Here is a 22667-nt window from a genome sequence, read left to right as displayed (position 1 = left end):
GGAAAAAAACAGAATTCCATCTTTATCCTTGTCACTGTGCGCTTATCTGGCAAAAGTACATTTTCCTTCATCCCGTGGGCATTTTAAGTCATTAAGTCGTGCGGTCTTCTAACAATGACAACAAATATATCAGTATATGTTTTTAAAGCACAATGACATTGTATATCGGCCTAGCAACTCACTAAACAAACAAGTTTTACAACTAAATTGAAAAGAACTGATAGAAGGACAGGCTGGCTCACTCAATGGGATTTAGAGATGCAGACTGCAGAAACATCTCTGCAGAAAGCACTTGACACGCTGAGATCTTAAGGGCATCCCTTTTCATGAAGGCAAGCTCGAAAATCCTCTACCTGAGGCTCAAGCCTGGCACTGATAAAAGTGAGTAGTGTTTAGTAAACAAAGGCAACCCTATTCATACGCAACCAGGGCATATGAGAAACACAGAAAAAAACAATGGTTCTTGTAAGAAATACACAAATATATTTGTTTTCCTGATTACATTTTTGTATAAGCTTCTCTCTTTTAATGTAATGTAAGATGGTATTTGTAAAGCGCTAACTGCCACTCCGAAAGGAGCATCGTGGCGCTGGTTGGTTGGAGGCGAGAGGGGGCCCTAGAAGTGCTAAATGAGTGAAAGGCAAAATTCGACTGGGGTACCAAATATCCAAGTCTTCAGAGCCTTCCTGAATTGAGTTTCTGTGTTTAGCAGTCTTAGATGAGTTGGTAGCAAGTTCCAGGCTTTGGGCCCCAAGGCGGCCACTGTTTTTCCTCATTTTTGTTTTACATCTAAAAATTGGTGGTTTAAGGATGAGGACCTAAGAGTTCTGGTTGTGATGTAGGGGGAGAACCGTGCCGAGAGGTACTTGGGTCCCAATTTAAGCATGGATCTATATGTGATTAGGAGGATTTTAAAGAGAATTCTCTTGTGCAGTGGGAGCCAATTAAGGACTTTTAATGCCGCAGATGCTGAAGATCTTCGTGGGAGTTTTACATCTAGACGCGCTGCAGAGTTTTGGACCACTTGTAGCTTTTTTAGTGCTGATTTGTTGGCTCCTGCCAAAAGGCTGTTGCAGTAGTCCAGGCGCGAGAGAATCAAGGCCACTGATTTCCTTGCGGAAAGTGGAATTAGATTAAAACAAAGGTTTTGCGATTTGATAAGACTGAAGCAGGTTCCTGCTACCGCCGTAGCGTGTGGGAGAAAGGAAAGCGCAGTATCAAACTGTACTCCTACATTTTTGGCTACCTTGACCATGTCGGGCGGAGGTGTTGTTTCCTCTGGCCATCATTTGCCAGGCTGGAATGAGACATCTTTCCCTATGGGAAGGATTTCAGTTTTGTCGGTGTTACATCTAAGGAGGTTATCCCTCATCCACTGGAAGACTTCAGACAGACAGCGTTTAAAATTAAGTTCGGCATCTGAAGAATTGTTATCCAGAGAAAGGATCATTTGGGTATCGTCTGCGTAGGATGTAACTTCAATCCCGAAGGATCCTATCAGAGAGATGAGCGGGGTCATGTAAATGTTGAACAGTGGACTCAATGATGAGCCATGTGGGACTCCTGTTGTTATGTTTTGTTCCACCGAGATGGAAGTACCAAGGGTCACAGCTTGTCTGCGATTGGTAAGAAATTATTTTATCCATTCCAGCACGGTAAATGAGATGCCGCAACGTTCGAGTCGCTCCAGGAGGATACTGTGCGAGATGGTATCGAACACAGCAGACAAGTCGAGTAAGATCAGGACAGCTTTCCTGCCTTTGTCGGCTATAGTTTTTAGTGTGTCGGTTATTTCTAGGAGAGCCGATTCGATTCTTTCTGATCTTGGGCATAAGTTACTAGCTTAGGGTTGTCAGATAGTTGTGCCCATTTGCGCCTGTGTTGGTAGTCGAGGTGTGACTCATCAGGGCAGCTCTTCTGTGGGGCCCTAAGTATAAGTGGGACAAAGAGGTGGTCTGACCATATTTGAGGGATAGGGGTATCGACCGATAGTGCAGCAAAGTTGGAACAGACCCCATCCAAAGTATGGCCCGCCCGGTGTGTTGGGGCCTCCACCAGTTGGTGCAATGTGAATAGTTCTGTAATATGGAGGAAGTTATCTACTCCTGGTTCAGTTCTGCATTCTAAGTGGACGTTAAAATCTCCTAATAAAGTGAAGTTGGCTTATCTGAGCAGGAGATGACTTAAGGAATCCCCAAGTGAGTCTGTAAAGGTGGTGCTCTGACCCGGAGGACGATAGATCAGAGCTCCTGAGAATGACATGGAGGCATTTAAAGAGAGGCAAAGGCTTTCCGCCCCCTTGATTGTATCAAGGTCAAAGTTAGTACAGTGTAGCATGTCGTGTAAGATAATGGCCAGAACCCCTCCTCTGCCATCCCTTCTATCTTTCCTGTGAATCGTTTAGTTGGGTGGGAGAGCGACAGCAACGTTGCGGTTGCACCAATCTTTCAGCCATGTCTCGGTAATAAACAGGAAGTCAAGCTGTTGATCTAAAATTAGATCCCTGACATCTAGACAGTGCTTACTTAGCGATCTGGCATGGATTAATCCCCCTTTAAGTTGGGCATTGTGCATTGTTGTGGTTGGACTAAGGCTATTAACTAAGATGGGAAGGTCCGTGGGAAGATCAATTCTGCAAAAATAGCAGGAACAGGCCCCCAATATTTTATCAGGTGAAATCAGGCACTTGCAATGTCCCCTACATTTGAGGTCTTTCAATGCCTCAGATGTATAAGCAATTACTGGCTGAGTTTGGGCATCATTTCCTGCCCTTGTCACGGCCTTGGCGCGGACGGGCTTGCCTTAGACATGCTTGCCTTTGGCGCACCTAGGGGGTGCCGGTGGTGCGCGTCTGGCCCAGCAGGAGTTTAAATAGCTGGCCGCAGGGCAGGTTCTAGGCTCATGGTGGCCCTGGGCAGGGAGCGTAGGTAGGGGGCCCCCGGAGGAACGCAGGCGCGGAGGCCAGTGAAAAGGGGGGGGGGGGGTGTCAGGGTGTTTGGAAGAGGAACAGAGCCGGAGGCCGCCAAATCCCTGCCAGGGGCCGCCATGCAAATATGTATCCATCCTCAGAGAATTATTATATTAAGGATATTTATTGGCGTGGTGGCCCTGTGCAGGTGCACAGCTTGCACATGCCTAAGCCCGCCCCTGCTGGCCGGGTGCTGGAATGTCCTAAACTCTGACCTCCACGCCGGAAATACAACAGGCCGGAAGTCAGGTCGGTCTAGTAGGGTGTGTGTCCGCTTCCCTCCAATCGACGGCCAAACGCCAGCGTTGGACCGGGGAAGCGGAGACAAGCAGTAAAGGATAGAATCTATGAATATCCCTAAGAGGCGAATGCTCAGTAATGTGCAAGATGAAAAATAAATACCAATTTAAAAAGCAGAATGGATATAGGCTTTTTTAAAAAAAAAAGAATTCAAATTTCCAGGTAAACGCTAAAAATGACAATGAGTTACAAAAAGTTAAAACAGTGCAGTACGTGCACGGCGAGGGCTCCTCTCACCTCTTAACATCCTTTACTAGAGTTATTAGCCATTGTGTTTAAGTATTAACACATATTTTTGTATTTCCCACAAGAACCATTGTTTTTTCTGTATAATTCATAAAATGAGGGCTCCACCAGCCCCCTGGTAGGCTTGACCATCGCTGGTATGTCACTCCAAGACATTAACCCAGCAGCGTGACCTATCTTATTACGTCAGATGGGCCAGGTCGTGGTTTGTGAACTATTGGTGCTAAACCTTTGGCAACTGCACTTGGCACATTTCATTACAACAATGTTTGCCCATTGTGTAACAGAGGAGCAAATAAGCCTGACACAATCCCAAATGGACACTGTGTTGATACATATCAAAACGGCTCTTGTGCCATTAGTGGAGGAAGATGTTCGAAAGTTGGGCAATTTAAACTTAACATTAAATTATGGAAAGTGCTTTGCCATAGCCAGTCAGTCAGTCAAAGAAGCTTTATTTCGACCAACCGGCCATAAAAGCACATAAAAATACAATACAATTTGTATAAGGAAAAAACATTTAAATATGTCATCATAAAAACTATGTGCAATCGTTCTATATTAAAAAATAGTACATTTCTTAGTTGTGCAAATTCTTCTAGTATATTTTCAGGGACACTCCCTCAAGACAACTCAGGGTACTATGGTTGGGTACAGTGCAATGTGCAACAGAGTTTATAAATTCTATCTTGAGTGCAAATACCTAATTTATTGGTAAAAGAACACCTGTCGTTTGTTAAAATGCTTTACCATAGCACATGGAAATGTATGTGTTTCAAGGACTAGATATTTTGCCACGACGCAATCCCGAGTACTGGCCCATCCCTAAAGATATTGGACTTCACACTTTTCCTTTAATTTTTTTAAAGCATGACATTTCTTATATTAGGATGGACATAACACACAATAATAAAGTGGCGTGCAGGCAGGTTCACTTCAAACAGGAGTTTTGGGGATGCCGGTCAAATAACACTAGCATGGCTAATGCAAGCCCACAGTGAGACACCAAAATGTTGGTCTTTGGGAAACACAGGGTTGTCTGTTAATTCACATGTCCCGCCACATGATTGATGTCAGTGATGAGAGCTAATGAACTGTCTTTTAATTAACTAACCGGCCCAGGAGTAATAACCGGTCCAGTAAGTATCAGTTTAGTGTCACCCGCTGTCTTCTGTCTGGCCAAATGAGCCCGGCCGTTGGTCTCGATACTTTACGACTTAAGGCCATACCACTAATACACGTCACGTTCACAGCCAGTGACATCATGCGAGAGAGGCGGAAGTGACGTCACCCACCTTGTCCAGCCTCCAGTCCCCGCGCTCGGGGCTCTCCGAGGCCATGGTCTCGCAGCGAGACAGCAGCCGCAGGAAGTTGAGCTCCAGCCGGGAGCCGGCCATGACGCCAGCGTAGCACCCGCTCCCCATCACCGGAAGCGTCTCGCTAATGACACGATAGCGTCATGGCACCGGGCCAGCTCAGGAGGGGTGCGCGTGCGCATTTCCCAACCTTCTACCCCGCCTCTCTTAAGGCAGCGCTTCTCTGATTGGGCCAAAGATTTCACCGTCTGCGAGTCACCATTGGACCACGAAGAAGGACTTAGCGCTGACAGTTAAACCAAAGAGCAGGAAGGAGACGGCTAGAGCGCCGCTGGCAGGAGCCGTGGAGACCCTAGAGCGTCTCAACCTACACCTATAGAAAGTCAAGTGAGAGGGAGGAGGACAAGCATCCCAGACAGGAGCAATATTGGAACAAAACAAAAACACATACAGAAGAAAACTAAGATTGGGGTTATTCTCCTGCTCCATAGAGCTGTGGCAACCAGGAAGAGAAATCCTCCTGAGATCAGTTTTGCACATTCTTTGTCTGAGCTACAGTACCCCAGACTTCCTTATCCTATCTGAGCTATAGGTCCCTTCTCCATGAATCGAGTCTCCCCGATCTTGCCCCCTGGCTACACCTGAGGTGGACCAACAAATCTGAAAAAAGTGGCTTTATTTTGGGGATAGCGTGGTAAACTAACATATTGTAAGAAACAAGCTACTCTTTGGTCTCCAACATCTGCCACATCATTCAAATGTGGGAAATATTCCCCCTTTCCAGCCAATCCATTAATGCAAAATTCACCCAGATGTAGGATAGAAGCCAGTCTCTGGCACCCAGCTGTTACTCTGTTCGCTTGATTTAATACCTCCAAACTTGAAATGAATTGCTTTTACTGGAGCCTACTTCCTTCTCCCTTCACTCAGCGGAGCTAAGATCTAAACGCAGAAAGAATATGTTATGAAAGTACATTATCAAACACAACAAGATGGACGGAGTGCTGAAACATTTCAACCACTCACCCCTCGTCAAGAGATCTGGGTTGAATCCATCATTCTTTTGCTCACCATGCCACCCCAGTTTAGACCCAGCCAAATGCTAATCAGTCTTGACCCTGTTTCTCATGGGAATAGTCTAGCCCGCTCTGCCAGGTCAGGTATTCCCTAGACCGGTAACAGGCATCCTGGGTCCAGCTTCGTGTTATCACCCCTCATCAGCCAAGCTAACTTGAATCCAGTGGCACAGTGAGCAAGGGGCCCAGACGAGGGTCCCGTGTTTGCATACGCCATCGGTCCAGGGAAGATCTGGCCTGGCAGTTCAGGCTGGACTGTTTCCAAGGGGAGCAGGATCAAGACAGATTTGCTTATGGCTGGGTCCAAACTGGAACGGCGTGGCAAACAGAAAAACAATGGATTTAGGCACATATCTGTGACGGGTGGGGGGGGGGACTGTTTGACAATGTTCAGCATTCCGTCCAACATCTTTTTTGTGTTGGCATGAAAGTATATTAGCCCTATTCTCCATTTGAGATGTAGACCTCCACTGGGGAAAAAACATACCAAGGGGCAGCCTCGAGTTACCACCACACAAACATGAAATAAATCTCTTCTTGGACAATTCCTCCTCCTAGATTCATCAGAGCCTCAATCTTGCAAGAGTGGAAAAGAAATCCATTGGTCAAGGCCTCTTGGTCCCCTTGTTTATCTGAGGTACAAGGTTCTACGTAATACAGGTTGCGATGGCTCAGAGCTGTGCACCTGTTTAAAAAAAAACAACTTATGGGGGGGGTTGCAGGATGTCCACATGTCATACCTACACCTCGGAATTTCTCTGGCGTAATGCATGAGATAAAGACAAAAGGTGAAAACAGACAGTGAATCTTTGCTCACTGTTTCCAACTTATTCTGTTTAACAACATGGACTCAAGAGACATTTCAAGCTACATATGTACAAACTTTAGCCCCATTGCAACCCAAAAATGTAAAAACAGTGCTCGACTGCAGTGAGTCAGTGCAGCCCATCATGATACAGTCCTCAGTTTCATACCACGGAGCACCATTAAAAAAAATATATATATATATTCATTGACTAATTCAATACAGCAGTGATCAAAACAGCAGCAAATAATGGCACTCATGTTACTACGCAGGACAGCAAAAGTCGCCATATAAACAAGATAGCTTTAAATGGTAAAGCAATATGGAGAAATGTGAGGAGCATACCATACTCCTGGTGTTTACATTTTAGCCTCACATGAGGGAGGTGGGTCGTATCAACAGACTCCAAATGAATGGCAACAACGTATATCAATTTTACAGCAAAGTTCAAGCTCATACAAATTCAAATATGTTTAAAAAAATCTGCGGGCAGCCATGGGAGCCCATTGGTGGGGCAATCTATAAGAGAGCAATAAAGAAGAGAAAAGTTATGTGGTTGGCGGGGGGTGGGGGGAGAGAAGAGTGTCTGGGGCATCTGTGTGTGGCTATGTGTACACAAATGCTCTCTGCAGATAGACCAGGACATCATCCACGTATAACTAGACTGTGTACCTCTGGGGTTCCACCACTATGCCCCCGGTCAGCGTCACTTGCCTGCAACAGTGAGGCCAGGGGTTCCATAACAAATGCAAAGATTACAGGGGAAAGGGAACAATACTGCAGTGCATTCCATGTACCCCTGCCGCTGTCAAACTGACAAGATATTCGACGTGCCGTCCGCACCCATCCCTGTAGTGCCGCATAAAGTAGTTTGACCCAGCTCAGAAATTCAAGGACTCCTGGACTAGCAGCAAATGTGACCTCCCAAGGGTGTCAAAAGCCTTCTCGAAGTCCAGGGACACCGCTACTGGAAGATGGAGTAGTTTCTTACCTGTAACTCCAGTTCTGTAGTAGAGGTATCTCTGTTATAGTCATAATCTTGTGACTAGTCCCGCCCATGTGCGTGGACCCCGGAGCAATCGAAATAGTCTCTTAAGTTGTCTTCTTCTGCAGTCCTGCATAGACAATTAAGAGAAATTCGAAGACAAATAATACAGCCTAAAACTACAAGGCTACACTGGCCAGCACTTCATCTTTAAGTGAAAAGGATAGCCAAATAATATTAAATTTAACACACTTTGTTAAGTTTCACACTCAGAGAAACTCCCCTTCACAAAAATCCTTTGTAATGATAGAGAGGAAGGGTTGGACTGACAAGCCCCTTAGGCTGCCATTATGTGTCTGTAAAAGGGATACCGTGCCTTTAAGGAACTCTTCAGAGACCCTCAGTATCCCAGGATGCACAGCCAAAGGCCTTTTACTTTCAGTTCTTTTTGAAGGTGTATAAAGCCAGGCCTGTAGCATACAGTACATTATCTCTTCATCCACCGGGGAGGAGGGCGGACGCTTATGACTATAACGGAGATACCCCTACTACAGAACTGGAGATACAGGTAAGAAACTACTCCTTCTGTAGTAGGGGATCTCTGTGTATAGTCATAATCTTGTGAATAGAATGTCAAGCCCATCCCAACAAACCAAACCAGCAGTGGAGGAAACAGACATCACTACTACTGTGCAAACAGATTTCTCAACGAAGCCTGCCCAACCTGAGCATCCGCTCTGGCATCAGAGTCCAGACAGTAGTGTTTAGCAAAGGTGTGGACCGACTTCCAAGTGGCAGCCCTGCAGATATCTGCAATGGGAACATTACGTAGCAAAGCCTTTGTAGCTGCTTTGCCTCTGGTGGAATGAGCCTTAGGCTTACCCCCTAAGGTTTTGTTAGCCTTTTGGTAACATAACTGGATACAGGACACAATCCACCTAGAGATGGACTGTTTTGAGGTGGCAAGACCAGTCCTGACCTATCCGTAATTAACAAACAATTGGTCTGACCTACGTACGTCTTTGGGCTTATCCAAGTAGAATTTCAACACTCTACTGACATCCAGGGAATAAAGAGACCTTTCCGCTGGAGTGGAAGGATGCTGAAAAAACGTAGGTAAAGTTATCGTCTGATTGACATGGAAATCAGAAATCACTTTAGGAAGGAACTTCGGGTGAGTTTGCATCACTACCATAGAAGCATGAAATACAGTGTAAGGTTCTTGGCTACACAATGCCTGGATTTCGCTCACCCTGTGGGCCGATGTAATAGCCACAAGAAAGGGCGTCTTCCAGGACAGATGCTGTAGAGAAGCCTTATGAATAGGTTCAAAAGGTTTCTTCATCAAGCGAGACAGCACCACATTCAGCTCCCATGAAGGCGAAGGACGCTGAACAATCCCTCCAAAAAATCTTTGATCACAGGAATCTGGAAGAAGGATGTTTGTGAAGGGCATTTCCTATACGCAGTTAATGCTGCGAGGTGAACCTTAATAGAATGAAAATTAAGGCCAGATTGAGCCAAATGCAAGTGGTATGGAAGAATGACATCTTCCTTGCAGGTGGTAGGATCATAGTTCTTGGACTTGCACCAGATGCAGAACCTTTTCCACTTGTAGGCATAGGAAGTCCTTGTGGAAGGTCGCTTCGCCTCCTTGAGTATCTCCATGTCCATATTGCACTACCTCAGGAGCCATGCCGCCAAACTCAACGATGAGAGGTTGGGGCACACCATCTGCTCCCCGAACTTCGTGAGAAGGTCCGGCCGACACGGCAGCCTCAGGTGGGGTTGAAGAGACCGGTGGAGCAGGTCTGTGAACCATCACTGTCGGGGCCACTCCGGAGCAATGAGGATCATTCGTGCTCTGGACTGAGACAGCTTGATGAGTACTGCCGGAATCAGGGGAATGGGTGGAAAAGCGTACAGAAAGCTGTTAGACCAGCTGATCCATGGCGCATTCCCCAGACTCCCCGGCTGGTAGAACCTGGAGGCGAAGTCTCTGCATTTTCTGTTTTCGGGGATGGCGAACAGATCTATTTCTGGAGTGCCCCATCTGTCGAAGATGTTTCCTAGCACCTCGTTGTTTAGAACCCACTCGTGGTTTTCTTGGACCAGCCTGCTGAGTGCGTCCGCCTGAGCATTCTGCACACCTGGCAGATGGGTAGCCATTATCGTCAGTCCTCTGGCTAGCAGCCAGTGCCAGATCGCATGCGCTTCCTGTGACAGTGTGCGCGATCTCGAGCCCCCCTGCTTGTTGAGGTAATACACTGTGGTCGTATTGTCCATTTGTACAAGAAAGGAGTTGGTCTGGAAGGACGGATGAAAGGCCTTCAGTGCCAAGTGAACAGCTCTGAGTTCCAGAAAATTGATGTGATATGTGGATTTCGCCGGGGACCATGTTCCTTGGATCTGTAAATGGTCTGAATGCGCTCCCCAGCCGTGGAGAGAAGCATCCGTCACGATAGTCTGAATGGGAATGTCCTTGTGGAATGGAACCCCCTTGAGGAGATTCTCTACTGAGCACCACCATCTCAGGGACTGTTGAGCATGTAGAGACAGTCGGATCCTGTTGTCCCAGCTCCCTCGTTTCTGGTCCCACTGATCCTCCAGTCATTCCTGCAGTGGCCTCATGTGGAGGCGTGCATGTGCATGTGGCGTGAGGAAGATGCAAGAGGCAATCGACCCCAGAAGAGAAGACACTGTCCTCACTGTCGTAGATGGAACGGACATGAGAGCCAGAGCCTTCCGAAGGATCGATAAGCACCGCTCCTCCGAAGGAGACACGCTTGCTGAGAGAGTATCGATGGAGGCTCCCAAGTATTGTAGGCACTGAACAGGAGTCGGAACAGACTTGGACATGTTTATGTGCAAACCGAGCTGGTTCAACAGAACAGCCGTCCTGTTGAAGTGCAATTGCGCTTCCTGGAAGGTGGAGGCTTTGATCAACCAGTCATCCAGGTACGGGTAGACAAACACCTTGTTCTTTCTCAGGTGCATATTGAAAAAGTCCTGGGTGCAGACTTCAGTCCAAACGGTAGTACGGTGTACTGATCGTGATTGGGGCAGACTAGAAAGTGCAGAAACTTCCGGTGTTTCCGTGCAATGGGCACATGGAAGTACGCATCCTGCAGATCTATTGCGCAAAGCCAGTTTCCTCTTTGCAACTGAGGATAAATCTGGTGCAAAGACAGCATGCAAAACTTCTCCCTGTGAATCCATTTGTTTGTTTGTCACAAATCCAGAATGGGCCTGAACTCGTTTTTGTCCTTCTTGCGTAATTGAAAAAACCTTGAGTATAGACCCCTTACCCTTTGAGACAGAGGGACATCTTCTATCTCCCTTTTTCTTAACAGGGTATCGGCCTCCGCTCGAAGCTCGCGCAGCTGGTACTGCAAGCAAACCGGTGGAATTGCTGGAGGAGGGCTGACAAAACTAAGACTGTATCCATTGCAAACAATATTCAGCACCCACTTGTCCTGAGTAATTTTTCTCCACTCTGCCAAGTAATTTTGTATGCTTCCCCCCCACCGGAGCGGGTAACGGAAGAGGGGGAAGTAACTCCTCAGGGCTTAGACCTGGCCGGGCCCTTGTTTGCCGGAGAGGACTGCTGGCCGCCTCTGCCCCTCTGATGCTTCTGGAAGGGCTGCCGCTGGTACTGCTGCTGCTATTGTTGCTGCTGGCCAGCTTGACGACCTTGCCCTCACCTCTGGGAACCGTACCGCCTCGGGAACGGACGGAAGGACTTCCGTTGTTCCTTTGGTTTTTCTACTTCCGCCTTCATGCGGGCCATTTCCTCACAGCATGCATCCCAAGAGGGTCGATCCCGAGAATGGCAAATTCGCGACTCTCTGTTGCGCCTCTGGCTTAAGAGAGGTAAGGCGCAACCAGGAATGACGTTTTATGTTGATGCGATGGCATGAGCAGCCAGGAGAGAGGCGTCTTCCGCCGAGCTGATGATTCGATTTGAGACCATAATCAATATCTTCTCGAAGTCTTCTCGCCTATCCCTCGGGAGGAGCTCAACAAACTGCTGCAGGGACTCCCACAAAGAGCGGTCATACCGACCCAAGAGCGCTGAGGCACTCGCCGCTTTCATCGAGGTGGCAGCCGTACTGCAGACTTTCCGTCCAGCTGAGTCCATCTAACGGCTCTCCTTGTCCGGAGGGACCGTAGACGAAGGGGCAGTCGAATGCTGCTTCTTAGCCGCTGTCACGATTACAGAATCCAGGACAAGATCTGACCTCAAGAACGCCGGATTAGAATCCGGGGGCCTGTACTTCTTTTGAAGTCGAAATGGAGCAGACTTCACCAAGGCCGGCGTCAGAAACAGCTCCATGGCCGGTTCCTCCAGTCCTGGCACCAAAGGCAACAAAGGGCGAGAGAGATGTCTTTTGCGCAAAGTCTCAAAGATCACAGAGGTAGACGGAGTGGGTACCGTCAATGTGATACCTAACTTCACTGCCCCCCTCAGCAGCACATCCTGAAATGTCACAAAGTCGTCCACAGGCGATACTCTCGTAGGAGGAGAGTCAGATAACGTGGGAGAATACCGCCGGTCATTGGAAGAGTCTGTGTAACAGGACCAAGACCTTTCCCTCCGATGGCGATGACGGGACCTTGTCGAATAGCGACGCTCACTGCGAGACCGATACCTCCCTTTGGACCTTGACCTAGACCTCCTGAGTCTCGCAGGAACCGACGGCCTAGGAGGAGGGGGAAGCTGAGGAGTCGGAGCCAGAACCCCATGTTGTGGTTGTGGAGGCCCGGGAGGCAGAGGAGAAGGCGGAGGAGGCGGCGGAGGTGGTGGAGGCATAGGGTGAGGCTTCCTAGGAGGCAGTGGCGGAAGAGTAGGAGGCGTAGGAGTCCTGGGCCTAGAGGGCGAATAGGTCCGTGAATAATCAGATTCCGGTGACCTAAGCACTCTCCTCTTCTTACGAGCAGGCCTCGAGGAGGATGCTCTGGAGGCAGATCTCTTTGCAGATGAGCGCCCGCGCAGCCGAGACCGGGAACTCGCTGATGAAGAAGATAGACTAACCACCGAGGCACTGGACACCGCCCTGGGCCTTGACCATCTCCTGGACATCGATTTTTCTCTCCTTGACGTCGACCTCTTCGACTTCCCTGTTCTCGACGTCGATCTTCCAGTCGTCGACGAACTCCTTGACGTCGAATGTCTTCTCCTCGACGTCGACTTGTCTTTCCTTGACGTCGACCTTCGCGCCGACGGTGACGGCGGTGTCGCCTCGACAGCGAGTGCCTTCGAACACATCACAGCATCGATGGTGTGTCGACGCCGGTGAAGTCCTCGACGTCGACCTCGTCCGAGGTCTCGACGTCCTACCCCTCGACGTCGAACGGCAGCGCCGCTTCACCCCAGAGCCCTGGGTCGACGGGAAGCATTTGGTGGTCATACCTCTCGACGCTGAAGCCATCAACGTCGACTGGGACTGGTGCCTTTTCTGGGCCTTTTCTTGACTGGGGAGCCCCCCCCAGAGGCCGATGCACGGGCTGAGGATGATGACAGAGTCCCTCCATGCCCAGAAGTCCCACCTGGTTCTTGGTGTCTCCTCTGCTCCAGGCCTTGGAGACGAATCTTCTCCCTGTCACGCAGGGTCCTCCTTGAGAAAGAGTGACAGATTTCAAAGGAGTCAGGGACATGGGTGGAAGGGAGTCAGAGTATGCATACTCTGTGAGGGTCAGATTGAGCCTTCTTCCTACCACACTCAGGGCACTTTACGAACAAAGCTGGCATTTTCGACAAAAAGAGGTGGCAAAACAGGCTAAAAAGCACAGCAACTGGAAGAGGAAGAAACTAGACATCGAGTGAAACACTCAAAACACTGGAAAAGTGCCAAAAATTGAAGTAATACCCAAAAAGGTAGAGCTCAATACTCCAGGGTCCTGCTAGCAGGAGCCGGAAAAAAAACTGAAAGTAAAAGGCCTTTGGCTGTGCATCCTGAGATACCGAGGGTCTCTGGAGAGTTCCTTAAAGGCATGGTATCTCTTTTATAGACACATAATGGCAGCCTATGGGGCTTGTCTGTCCAACCCTTCCTCTCTATCATTACAAAGGATTTTTGTGAAGGGGAGTTTCTCCGAGTGTGAAATTTAACAAAGTGTGTTAAATTTAATATTATTTGGCTATCCTTTTCACTTCAAGATGAAGTGCTGGCCATTGTAGCCTTGTAGTTTTAGGCTGCATTATTTGTCTTCGAATTTCTCTTAAGTGTCTATGCAGGACTGCAGAAGAAGACAATTTAAGAGACTATTTCGATTGCTCCGGGGTCCACGGACATGGGCGGGACTATTCACAAGATTATGATTATACACAGAGATCCCCTACTACAGAACTGCAGGCCCCAAAACCACACCCATGATGTGGCACAATCTTCGCGTGTCATAAGAAGTGGCTCTATGGGAGATGAATCTGCATTGATAGTTGCAGACCAGCATTTGGAGGATCTGGGACAAACGGTTCACCAGCACTTTACTCATGATTTTATAGTTAATATTCAACATTGACAAAGGGCAATAGGTGGTCACGTCCAGGGGATCGCTCCCAGATGTGGGCAACACCACTCACACGATTAGGGCATCCCGTAGAATCAGGCAGCCTATGCTGCTGATGTGTCTCTTGATACATCACACGCAATTTGCGAGGGTAGGGTAATATTCTACTGGAAACCTATCCATTCTCGGGACTTTATTGCAGGCCATGTGGCATATTTCCGCCTGTATTTCGTAGAGTTATATGGGTTTCTCAAGTTCCTATTGTTATATTCCATATAAGTACTATAATATAGGCCTCAGTAAACTCGTTACCTTTCACCTATATTCTCTTCCTACATTACACTGGTCACGGTTTACAGGGACTGACCTTTTACCCAGATGTTACACTGCATTCAGAACACAGGTTTTCCCTAGTTCGAAATCTCATACATTATGCTTGAAGATTCTTGGAAGCACAGCAGGACTACCATCTCTTGTATAAAATGTAAGTATAAAGTTCATGCCCAACGTCATCCTTAGGCCGACACAGTAACACAGCAAGGTAGGACCTATGGATATATATACATCTTGCTAAGATAGCTAGAGAAGACCGAGACTTCCCGGCCGACACACTGACCAGAGACGCGTTTATATTCTGACAATATAAATGCATCTGCTAACTCGGTAAATTCCTGGCTCTCCGAGGCTATAAATACTTGCCTCCCTCTTACAAATAAGAGAAATACTGTCCACAACTCCCCTGCCCCATGGTATAACGAAACCCTCCGTACTCACAAATCTCAATGCAAGAGACTTGAGCGAATCTGGAGAAAAGACTATTCTACCGCGGCTGGGCTTATATATAAAGCCGAACTGAAACTTTACCATAAGGCCTGTGCTCATACTAGAGCCACTTATGCCAACAACTTGATAACAGTAGCCATAAATAAATCCAATGTCTTATTTAAGGTGGTAAAAGACCTCGCTGGATCACATACAGCTGCCATACCCCCCCCTCTCTCCAACACGAAATGTGATGAACTTGCTCAATACTTTACATCTAAAATCGATACCATCTACAAAGACATAGCAGCCCAAGAGGAATCCGTCACTGATGTGTTTCCATCTTTCACCACTTCTCGTCCTCCTCTGGCCCTATTGCAGACTTGGCCCAATCTTGTACCCGCTGCCCTTTTAGAAATCTTAAACATCATTAAATCCGGCTCACCTTTAGACCCCCTACCTATTTCGGTTTTACGTCAACTTGAGTCTTCTCAATTAGATGTCATCTGTACCTTGTTAAATGCTTCTCTTGATTCAGCCACGATGCCTCAGAGCTGGAAGCATGCAATGGTGACCCCACTTCTTAAAAAACCAACGGCAGATCCAAATGTAGCTGCCAATTTTCGTCCCATTTCGCTGTTGCCGGCTTTCTCTAAAATCCTGGAACGGCATATTCATGCACATTTATCTCGTTTTGTTGTCACCAACAATCTTCTTCACCCCTCTCAGTCAGGCTTCCGTCAAGGTTTCTCCACAGAATCCACTCTTTTAGGAGTAACTGAGAATATTCGCCAACTACTCGATCGAGGCGAAACAGCTGCACTGATATTGCTTGATCTCAGTGCAGCTTTCGATACTGTATCGCACAGTATCCTTCTCAGTAGCCTTGCCTCTTTTGGTATATGTGACAAAGCCTTACACTGGCTCTCTTCCTTTCTTACTGACCGGACCTTTCAAATGTTTTCCAATACTTCCACTTCTAATACTTATCTTTCTCCATATGGTGTTCCTCAAGGTTCTATATTAAGCCCTCTTCTTTTTAATCTTTATGTTGTTCCTTTAGCACATGTTGCTCATCACTCTGGTCTTAATCTTTTTACTTATGCAGATGATTCACAAATTGTGTTTTCCTTATCCCAAGCTGACCCTTCATCACCTTCCTCTTTACAATCAGGTCTAAAGGACATCTCCCGCTGGATGAACTGCAATTTCCTAAAGCTTAACAGCGATAAGACGGAGGTGCTTATCTTCGGTAACAAGCCTGACCTTTGGAGCTCGAGACATTGGCCGTCAACTATGGGCGATTTACCCATTCCATCGGAAAGAGTGAGAAATCTCGGGGTCATTATCGATAGGGAGCTATCGATGAAGGATCAGGCAAACAAAGTTGCAGCCACCTGTTTTATTATTCTTAGATGGCTGCGAAAATTTTTTTGGATCCTTCCTTCTGACACCCAGCGATCTGTTGTGACGGCGCTGGTGACCTCTAGATTGGATTATAGTAACGTGCTCTTTCTGGGGGCGACCAAAGCGGTCATGCGCCGTCTCCAACTAGTTCAGAATGCCGCTGCTCGGCTTCTGTGTGGCTGTCGGAAGTATGATCCAATTACTGAACGCATCAAACAACTCCATTGGCTCAACCTTGATAAACGAGTCAAATTTAAGGCCCTTTGCTTTATGCATAAAATAAAAATTGAAGTTGCCCCTACTTATTTGCAATCCTTGGTCAAACCCTATGTTCCTGCACGTTCTCTCCGTTCCTCCTCCCAACACCTTTTTTGTGTGCCTAAGTTTAGGCTCGCCAGAGTGGGTGGCCGTTCCTTTTCTGTACTGGGACCCAGACTTTGGTATTCTCTTCCTCTGGACTTGCGAGTGGAGCATTGTCATCTTCGTTTCCGTAAAGCCGTTAAGACCTGGCTTTTTGCCCAATAACTCTTTTGGTTAGCCACATAGCTCCTTTTGTTCTGGCTTTTGTGTTATATCTCCCTCTGGATTATTATGCTATACTGCCAATTAGCGCCGGGAAACCCTCACGGGTAGCTGCTCGCGCTCTACAAGATAAATAAATAAATAAATAAATAAATGTTCCTGCATGCAGATACTCCAGTTTGCAGTGGTCTAAAATATCCCTTGCGGGGTGTCCAACTCGAGATCAGTACGGGGTACCACAGTCTCTTACTTCACGTAATGGGGTTGACTTTATCCTTGAGGGATTCTTGGCCTAACACCTACACCCATGCTAGGTACATCTAGTTAGGGAGGCATCGTAGGAGTACACATCTTTACTACAGCCAAGATGGCCGCCCGATGAGGAACTCCAGCTAGGGGCTCCCGGCCAACATAGCCTTTTTGGCTAAAATCCCTGGATTCCTACCTCCTCCGAGGATAAACCTACTCACCTGGGTCTCGGTCCTCAACTGCTGTCCTCGATGCTCCATTCCTGCGCTTGTGAGCATGAGATTCTCATCAGAATATGCGCTTGAGGCTTTCTCGCGCGGAGTTCCAGGACCAGCATGGCCGATGTCCAGTGGAGCCGCTCTGTTCAGCTAAAAGTGAGTCTGGCCCAGGTATCTCGCCGCTGCAGACCCCTACTCAGCGGCGCATCAGGCACAGCTCCGCTCTCAACTCCCCTGCTAGTCTTCCTCCTTCCCCACCCATAAGTGAACTTTTATATCGATCACCATCATCAAATTTGCCTTATGAGCTCTTTTCTAACAGGAATTATTTTGAACCGTCCTAACTTAATCAGACTTTCATTCTTTAATGCAAATAATTGGCATCTCAAAATTATACGACAGATAGGCTCTACTAACAGAAACCTAATTGACTTCTCAAAAATTCCTCTATAATTCTGTCTATTACTCATCTAACAAACAAAGATTATAAAATTGAGTCCCATTTTGAAAGACCTGCACCGGCTCCTCCTGGAGGCAAGAATGACATTCAAAGTCACCTGTCTGACCTTCAAAGTCTTGAACTTAGGTCGATCATCCTATCACCATAAAAGCAAGAAATTAAATCTTATGAAGGGTAACACAGCCCTCATACTTTGGAACTCTCTCCCTGAAGAAATCAGGCTGGCGGAAGACCTAGATTTCCCTCAAAAAAAGTTTCTCCTCAAACAACATTTATATAATTTCAACTGCAATGGCTGAAGTTAAAATAAGTTGTTCGTTGTCCCGGGGGCTCTGAGGTACTAGGAGGTTCGACCACTGGTGCCGGGGATGCCGGCTCAAAGAGAAACACTGGGGCTTTAATTAAGGGTTTCAAGGAGGGCTTTATTGTAATGTACGTTTTCTTCATGTGACCGAAATGAGTCTCTAGTCTCTTTAGAACGCTGAATGTCGCGGTGCCTTCTGGTCGTAGAAGTCCTTGTCTTGATCCGTCTCAGCACCGGGATCCCACGTAGCACCAAAAAGAAAGGAAATGAAGAGAAGGCGAATTACTGCCTGCACTCTGGGAATAATTACACAAAGGACCGGGAGTGAGGGAAGACGAACCCTGTGAAGTGCTCAAGTTATAAACGGGCGTGCCAGAGGGTGCCCGTGCTCAGGGAAGGGTTTCACTTGCGGGGAGTTTCACACAGGGGGCTGTCTCCGCCTCCCAACCCAACCCGCGACCCGGCCCCGTACCTCTCTTAGCCACGCTCCTCCCGTGGGTGCGTGGCAGGGCGAATCGTCTAACCGTTGGCCTCCCGGCTTGTCGTTCACGTCTACTTCTCTTCCTCGTTCTCGCTCCGCGCTGCTCTCCTCCTCGATGTCCTCCGCGAGGGAAACGCCGTCCCCCGTCGATCCTGTGCTTCCTGCTTTTGACGTCACTAGGGGCGTGGCTCCGCAATCACCACATTCGGCCTTAAAGGAGCCGTATACATTCACCCCGGTTGGCCACTCAGTCTCGGGGTCTCCGTCTTCCTTGTGCCATGTATCGGTCTGCGGCTGTGGAGACAAGGCGCAAGGTGAAAGGGGGTGGCGCACCACCAGTCATTAGGTTTAAGTGTCTCTTGCAAGTCAGACCCGTGACACACCTCCCCCCCTGGCTTCTCCCGATCGGGGAGAGGGAATACACGGGACAAAAAGTCTGCATTTGCATTGTCTTTTCCTTTACGATGGTGTACCGTGAATGAATATGGCTGTAATGACAGAAACCATCGTAACACCCTGGGGTTGTGACTACTGTTTTGGTGTATCCACTTCAGAGGAGCGTGATCAGTATGGAGAACGAAGGGCTTGCCCTCCAGGTAGTATCTTAACTTGTCGATTGCCCATTTTATGGCTAAGGCCTCCTTTTCGATGGTGGAGTATCGACACTCCCTGGGGAACAATTTCCTACTGACATATAGGATCGGATGTTCTATGCCCTCTTTGATTTGAGATAGTACAGCACCTATCCCCTGATTGGAAGCGTCCGTGGACAACAGAAAGGGTTTGCTATGATCCGGCGAAATCAAAACAGGAGCTGTTGTCATTGTGGATTTCAGAAGGTGGAATGCTTGTAAGGCCTCTGTCGATGGGTTACTGAATTCCTTAGCTTTGGCGTCTTTGCGGAGCAAATCGGTTAAGGGAGCTGCCAGCTCTGCAAAACCTGGAATAAAGCGCCGATAATAACCTACCAGGCCAAGGAAGGCTCTAAGGTCTCTTTTAGTACTGGGGAACGGAACAGCTGCTATCGCTCTTACTTTCTCGCTCTGTGGAGCGATGGTTCCTTCGCCCAACACATAGCCTAGGTATTTCACACTTTGAAAAGCTGCTCGCGATTTTCTCGCGTTAATGTGGAGTCCTGCTGTTCGAAGTGCTGACAGAATGGTTTGTAAGTGCCGTAGATGTTCCTCCCAATTCTGACTGTATATGACTATGTCATCCAAGTAGGCTGAACTAAAGTGAGAAAAGGGATGCAAGATCTTGTTCATCAGGCGCTGAAACGTAGCTGGAGCGCCATGTAAGCCGAACGGCAGAACTGTGAACTCAAATGCTCCCTCATCCGTTACAAAAGCTGTTTTCTTTCTATCCTCCTCACGAAGGGGGACCTACCAATACCCCTTTGTGAGGTCAATGGTGGTGATATATTTAGCGTCTCCAATCTTTTCAATCAAGTCATCGACTCTAGGGATTGGATACGTATCAAATTGCGAGACTGCATTTAAGGCCCGAAAGTCCATACAAAATCTTTTGGTACCGTCTGGTTTAGGAATCAGAACAATCGGGGAAGACCAATGACTCTGTGAAGGGCGTATGACGCCCAAGTCGAGCATGTCCTGGACTTCTTTTCGTACTGTTTCTTTCCTTGCTGCCGGTATTCGATAGGGTCTTTGCTTTACTACTTCTCCAGGAAGTGTTTCGATGCAGTGTTCTGCTAATTCTGTTCTTCCAGGTAAGTCGGAAAACACCTCTGCGTACGGGGTTAGGGTCTCGAGTAAATCTTGCCTTTCCTTGGGAGAAAGCTCTGGGTTCACCACCAACTGTTCCAGAGTGGAGGTATGTCGGGCATCCATCTGTCCTACAAATTGTCCCGTCCGGGGTAGGGGTCCCAACCACTCCTTCAAGAGGTTGATATGGTAGATTTGTGACTTGGTAGGGGTTAACCTGAGTCTATAGGTGGTGTTTCCAATCTTTTCAGTAATCTGATAGGGGCCTTGCCGCTCGTTCTTGTTCTTATTACTGATGGAAGGTAATAGCACAAGAGCCCATTTTCCCACCTCCAGGGATCTCAGTCTCTTGCCCTTGTCATAGGATTTCTTGTACCTCTCCTGTTGTTGCTCCATGGAGGTATATGCAAGTTCTCTTAATTTACTGAGTCTGGTGCGGAGCTGGGAGGTGTACTCCAACATGGATTTTTGCTCCTCGGACATCTCGTTTTCCCACATCTCTTTAGTGATGTCTAGGAGACTCCGGGGCAACCTACCATAAAGCAGCTCGAACGATGAGCATCCTAGGCTGCTTTGCTTCTGGGCTCTTATCACATACAGGGCAATAGGTAAGAGTCGATCCCATGTGGGCCCTTCAGCCGTCAGCATTTTCTTTAGGGTTTGCTTCAGAGTCTGGTTGTACCTCTCCACCAAACCATCCGTTTGTGGATGATACACTGAGGTTTTCAAGTGTTTTATATCCAGCGAGGCGCACACTTCCTTCATTAATTTTGAGGTGAACGGAGTTCCCTGGTCTGTCAATACTTCTTTAGGGAAACCCACCCGTGTAAAAAGTTCCACGAATTTTTCAGCAATGGAAGCTGTGGTGGTATTCTTCAGGGGAAAAGCTTCGACAAACCGGGTAGCGTAATCTACGATCACCAGGGCATATAGAAAGCCTCTCCCAGTCTTAGGTAGAGGTCCTATTAGGTCCATGTCCACTCGCTCGAATGGGATCCCAATTATGGGCATCCGTTGTAGGGGAGCAGCCGGAGGACGCTGTGTGTTTCTTCGTTGGCACACCTCGCACCGTGCACAGAAGTCTTGAACATCCTTGTAAATCCCCGGCCAATAGAAGTTTCGTAGGATGCAGTCGGTGGTTTTTTCCTTGCCGGCATGTCCGGCCATCAAGTGGGCATGTGCAAAGAATAACACTTGTTCCCTAAAAGACTGGGGAACCAACAGTTGCAACTCTGCTTCCGGGTTGGCTTGTCTATACAACAAGTCGTTTTTGATCAGGAACCGAGGGAATCTTGGTGATGTCTGATCATCAGAGTTATGGGCGGATTCCCAGGCGTGGAAGAGGGTTCTATCCTCAGCCTGAGCAAATCTAAAGCTACGATCAATAACCCAGGGTTCTGGGGAGAGGTAGGATGGAATATTCGCCCTATGCCTTGATTTAGAAAGGTGTTCCCTAAAGAGGGACAGGAACTCTGGATTGTCGGTCCCCAGGATCATATCTTCAGGCAGAGAATCAACCACCCCCACGCTAACAGTACAGGGGTCTCTATCCTGCGGTGTAATGGAGATTGAGGCCACGGGGTATGGCTTCACGTCCCCATGGACGCATCTAATGTACACGGGACTCTTGTGATTCATCTGGCCAGGGGTAACGAACCTTGACTGTACAACGGATTGCCTACACCCGGAGTCTAATAATGCTTTTAGTTGGTACCCATTCATCCTTATACTCACGTAAAACGTGCTGCCCATTTCGGCGGAATACATCACAGTCCGGGGCAGATACCCGACTTCCATGGGTTCCTCATGGCTCTTCCTTTTGGGACACATCCTGGCGATGTGGCCCCACTCGCCACAGTCGAAGCACTGGGGACCTTTTGTCATAGGAACCATCATTCCGGTTGGTTTAAACGGTCTGGGTGCCTCGGGTACTGGTTTCGGCCTCTTGTCAGTTTTGGTGATAGGAGCAACTTTGGAGGTCTTTTCAGGCTCCCACGGAATAGTCTTAGGCTGAGCCCTTGCATATTGTGATGCCATTTCTATGGCTTGTTCTACTGTCAGGCCTACATGCTGTGTAAGCCAACGCTGGGTCGCACAGGGTAACGCCTCCATGAACTGCTCTACATAGATTTTATTCAGTATCTCTTCTTTAGTACACACATCGGGGCGTAGCCATTTATCAGCTGCCATTTTTAACCTGAAGAACAGTGTTTTCGGGTTTTCTCCAGGAACCCCTTTCTCTTTTCGGAATCGGACTCTATAAGCCTCCTGATCCAGCCCTAGATGATCCAATATGACCATCTTAATAGTCGCATACGGGGTTGTCCCCAGGGGATT

General features: G+C 47.8%; 1 protein-coding gene across 1 annotated transcript in view; it reads right to left on the bottom strand.

Moving 5' to 3' along the window:
• Nucleotides 1-5082, bottom strand: part of USE1 (unconventional SNARE in the ER 1) — a 35287-nt gene extending 30205 nt beyond the window's left edge. The window contains exon 1 of the mRNA XM_086946961.1: nt 4810-5082. Within this exon, the coding sequence (XP_086803087.1) occupies nt 4810-4938 (129 nt within the window). The 5' untranslated portion in view covers nt 4939-5082. The remainder of the gene's footprint in view (nt 1-4809) is intronic.
• Nucleotides 5083-22667: the final 17585 nt, after the last annotated feature.

The sequence above is a fragment of the Lissotriton vulgaris genome, chromosome 12, assembly GCF_964263255.1.
Source record: "Lissotriton vulgaris chromosome 12, aLisVul1.2, whole genome shotgun sequence".
Taxonomy (NCBI): domain Eukaryota; kingdom Metazoa; phylum Chordata; class Amphibia; order Caudata; family Salamandridae; genus Lissotriton; species Lissotriton vulgaris.
The sequence above is the reverse complement of the archived record's forward strand: the minus strand, read 5'-3'. Positions and strand labels throughout refer to the sequence as shown.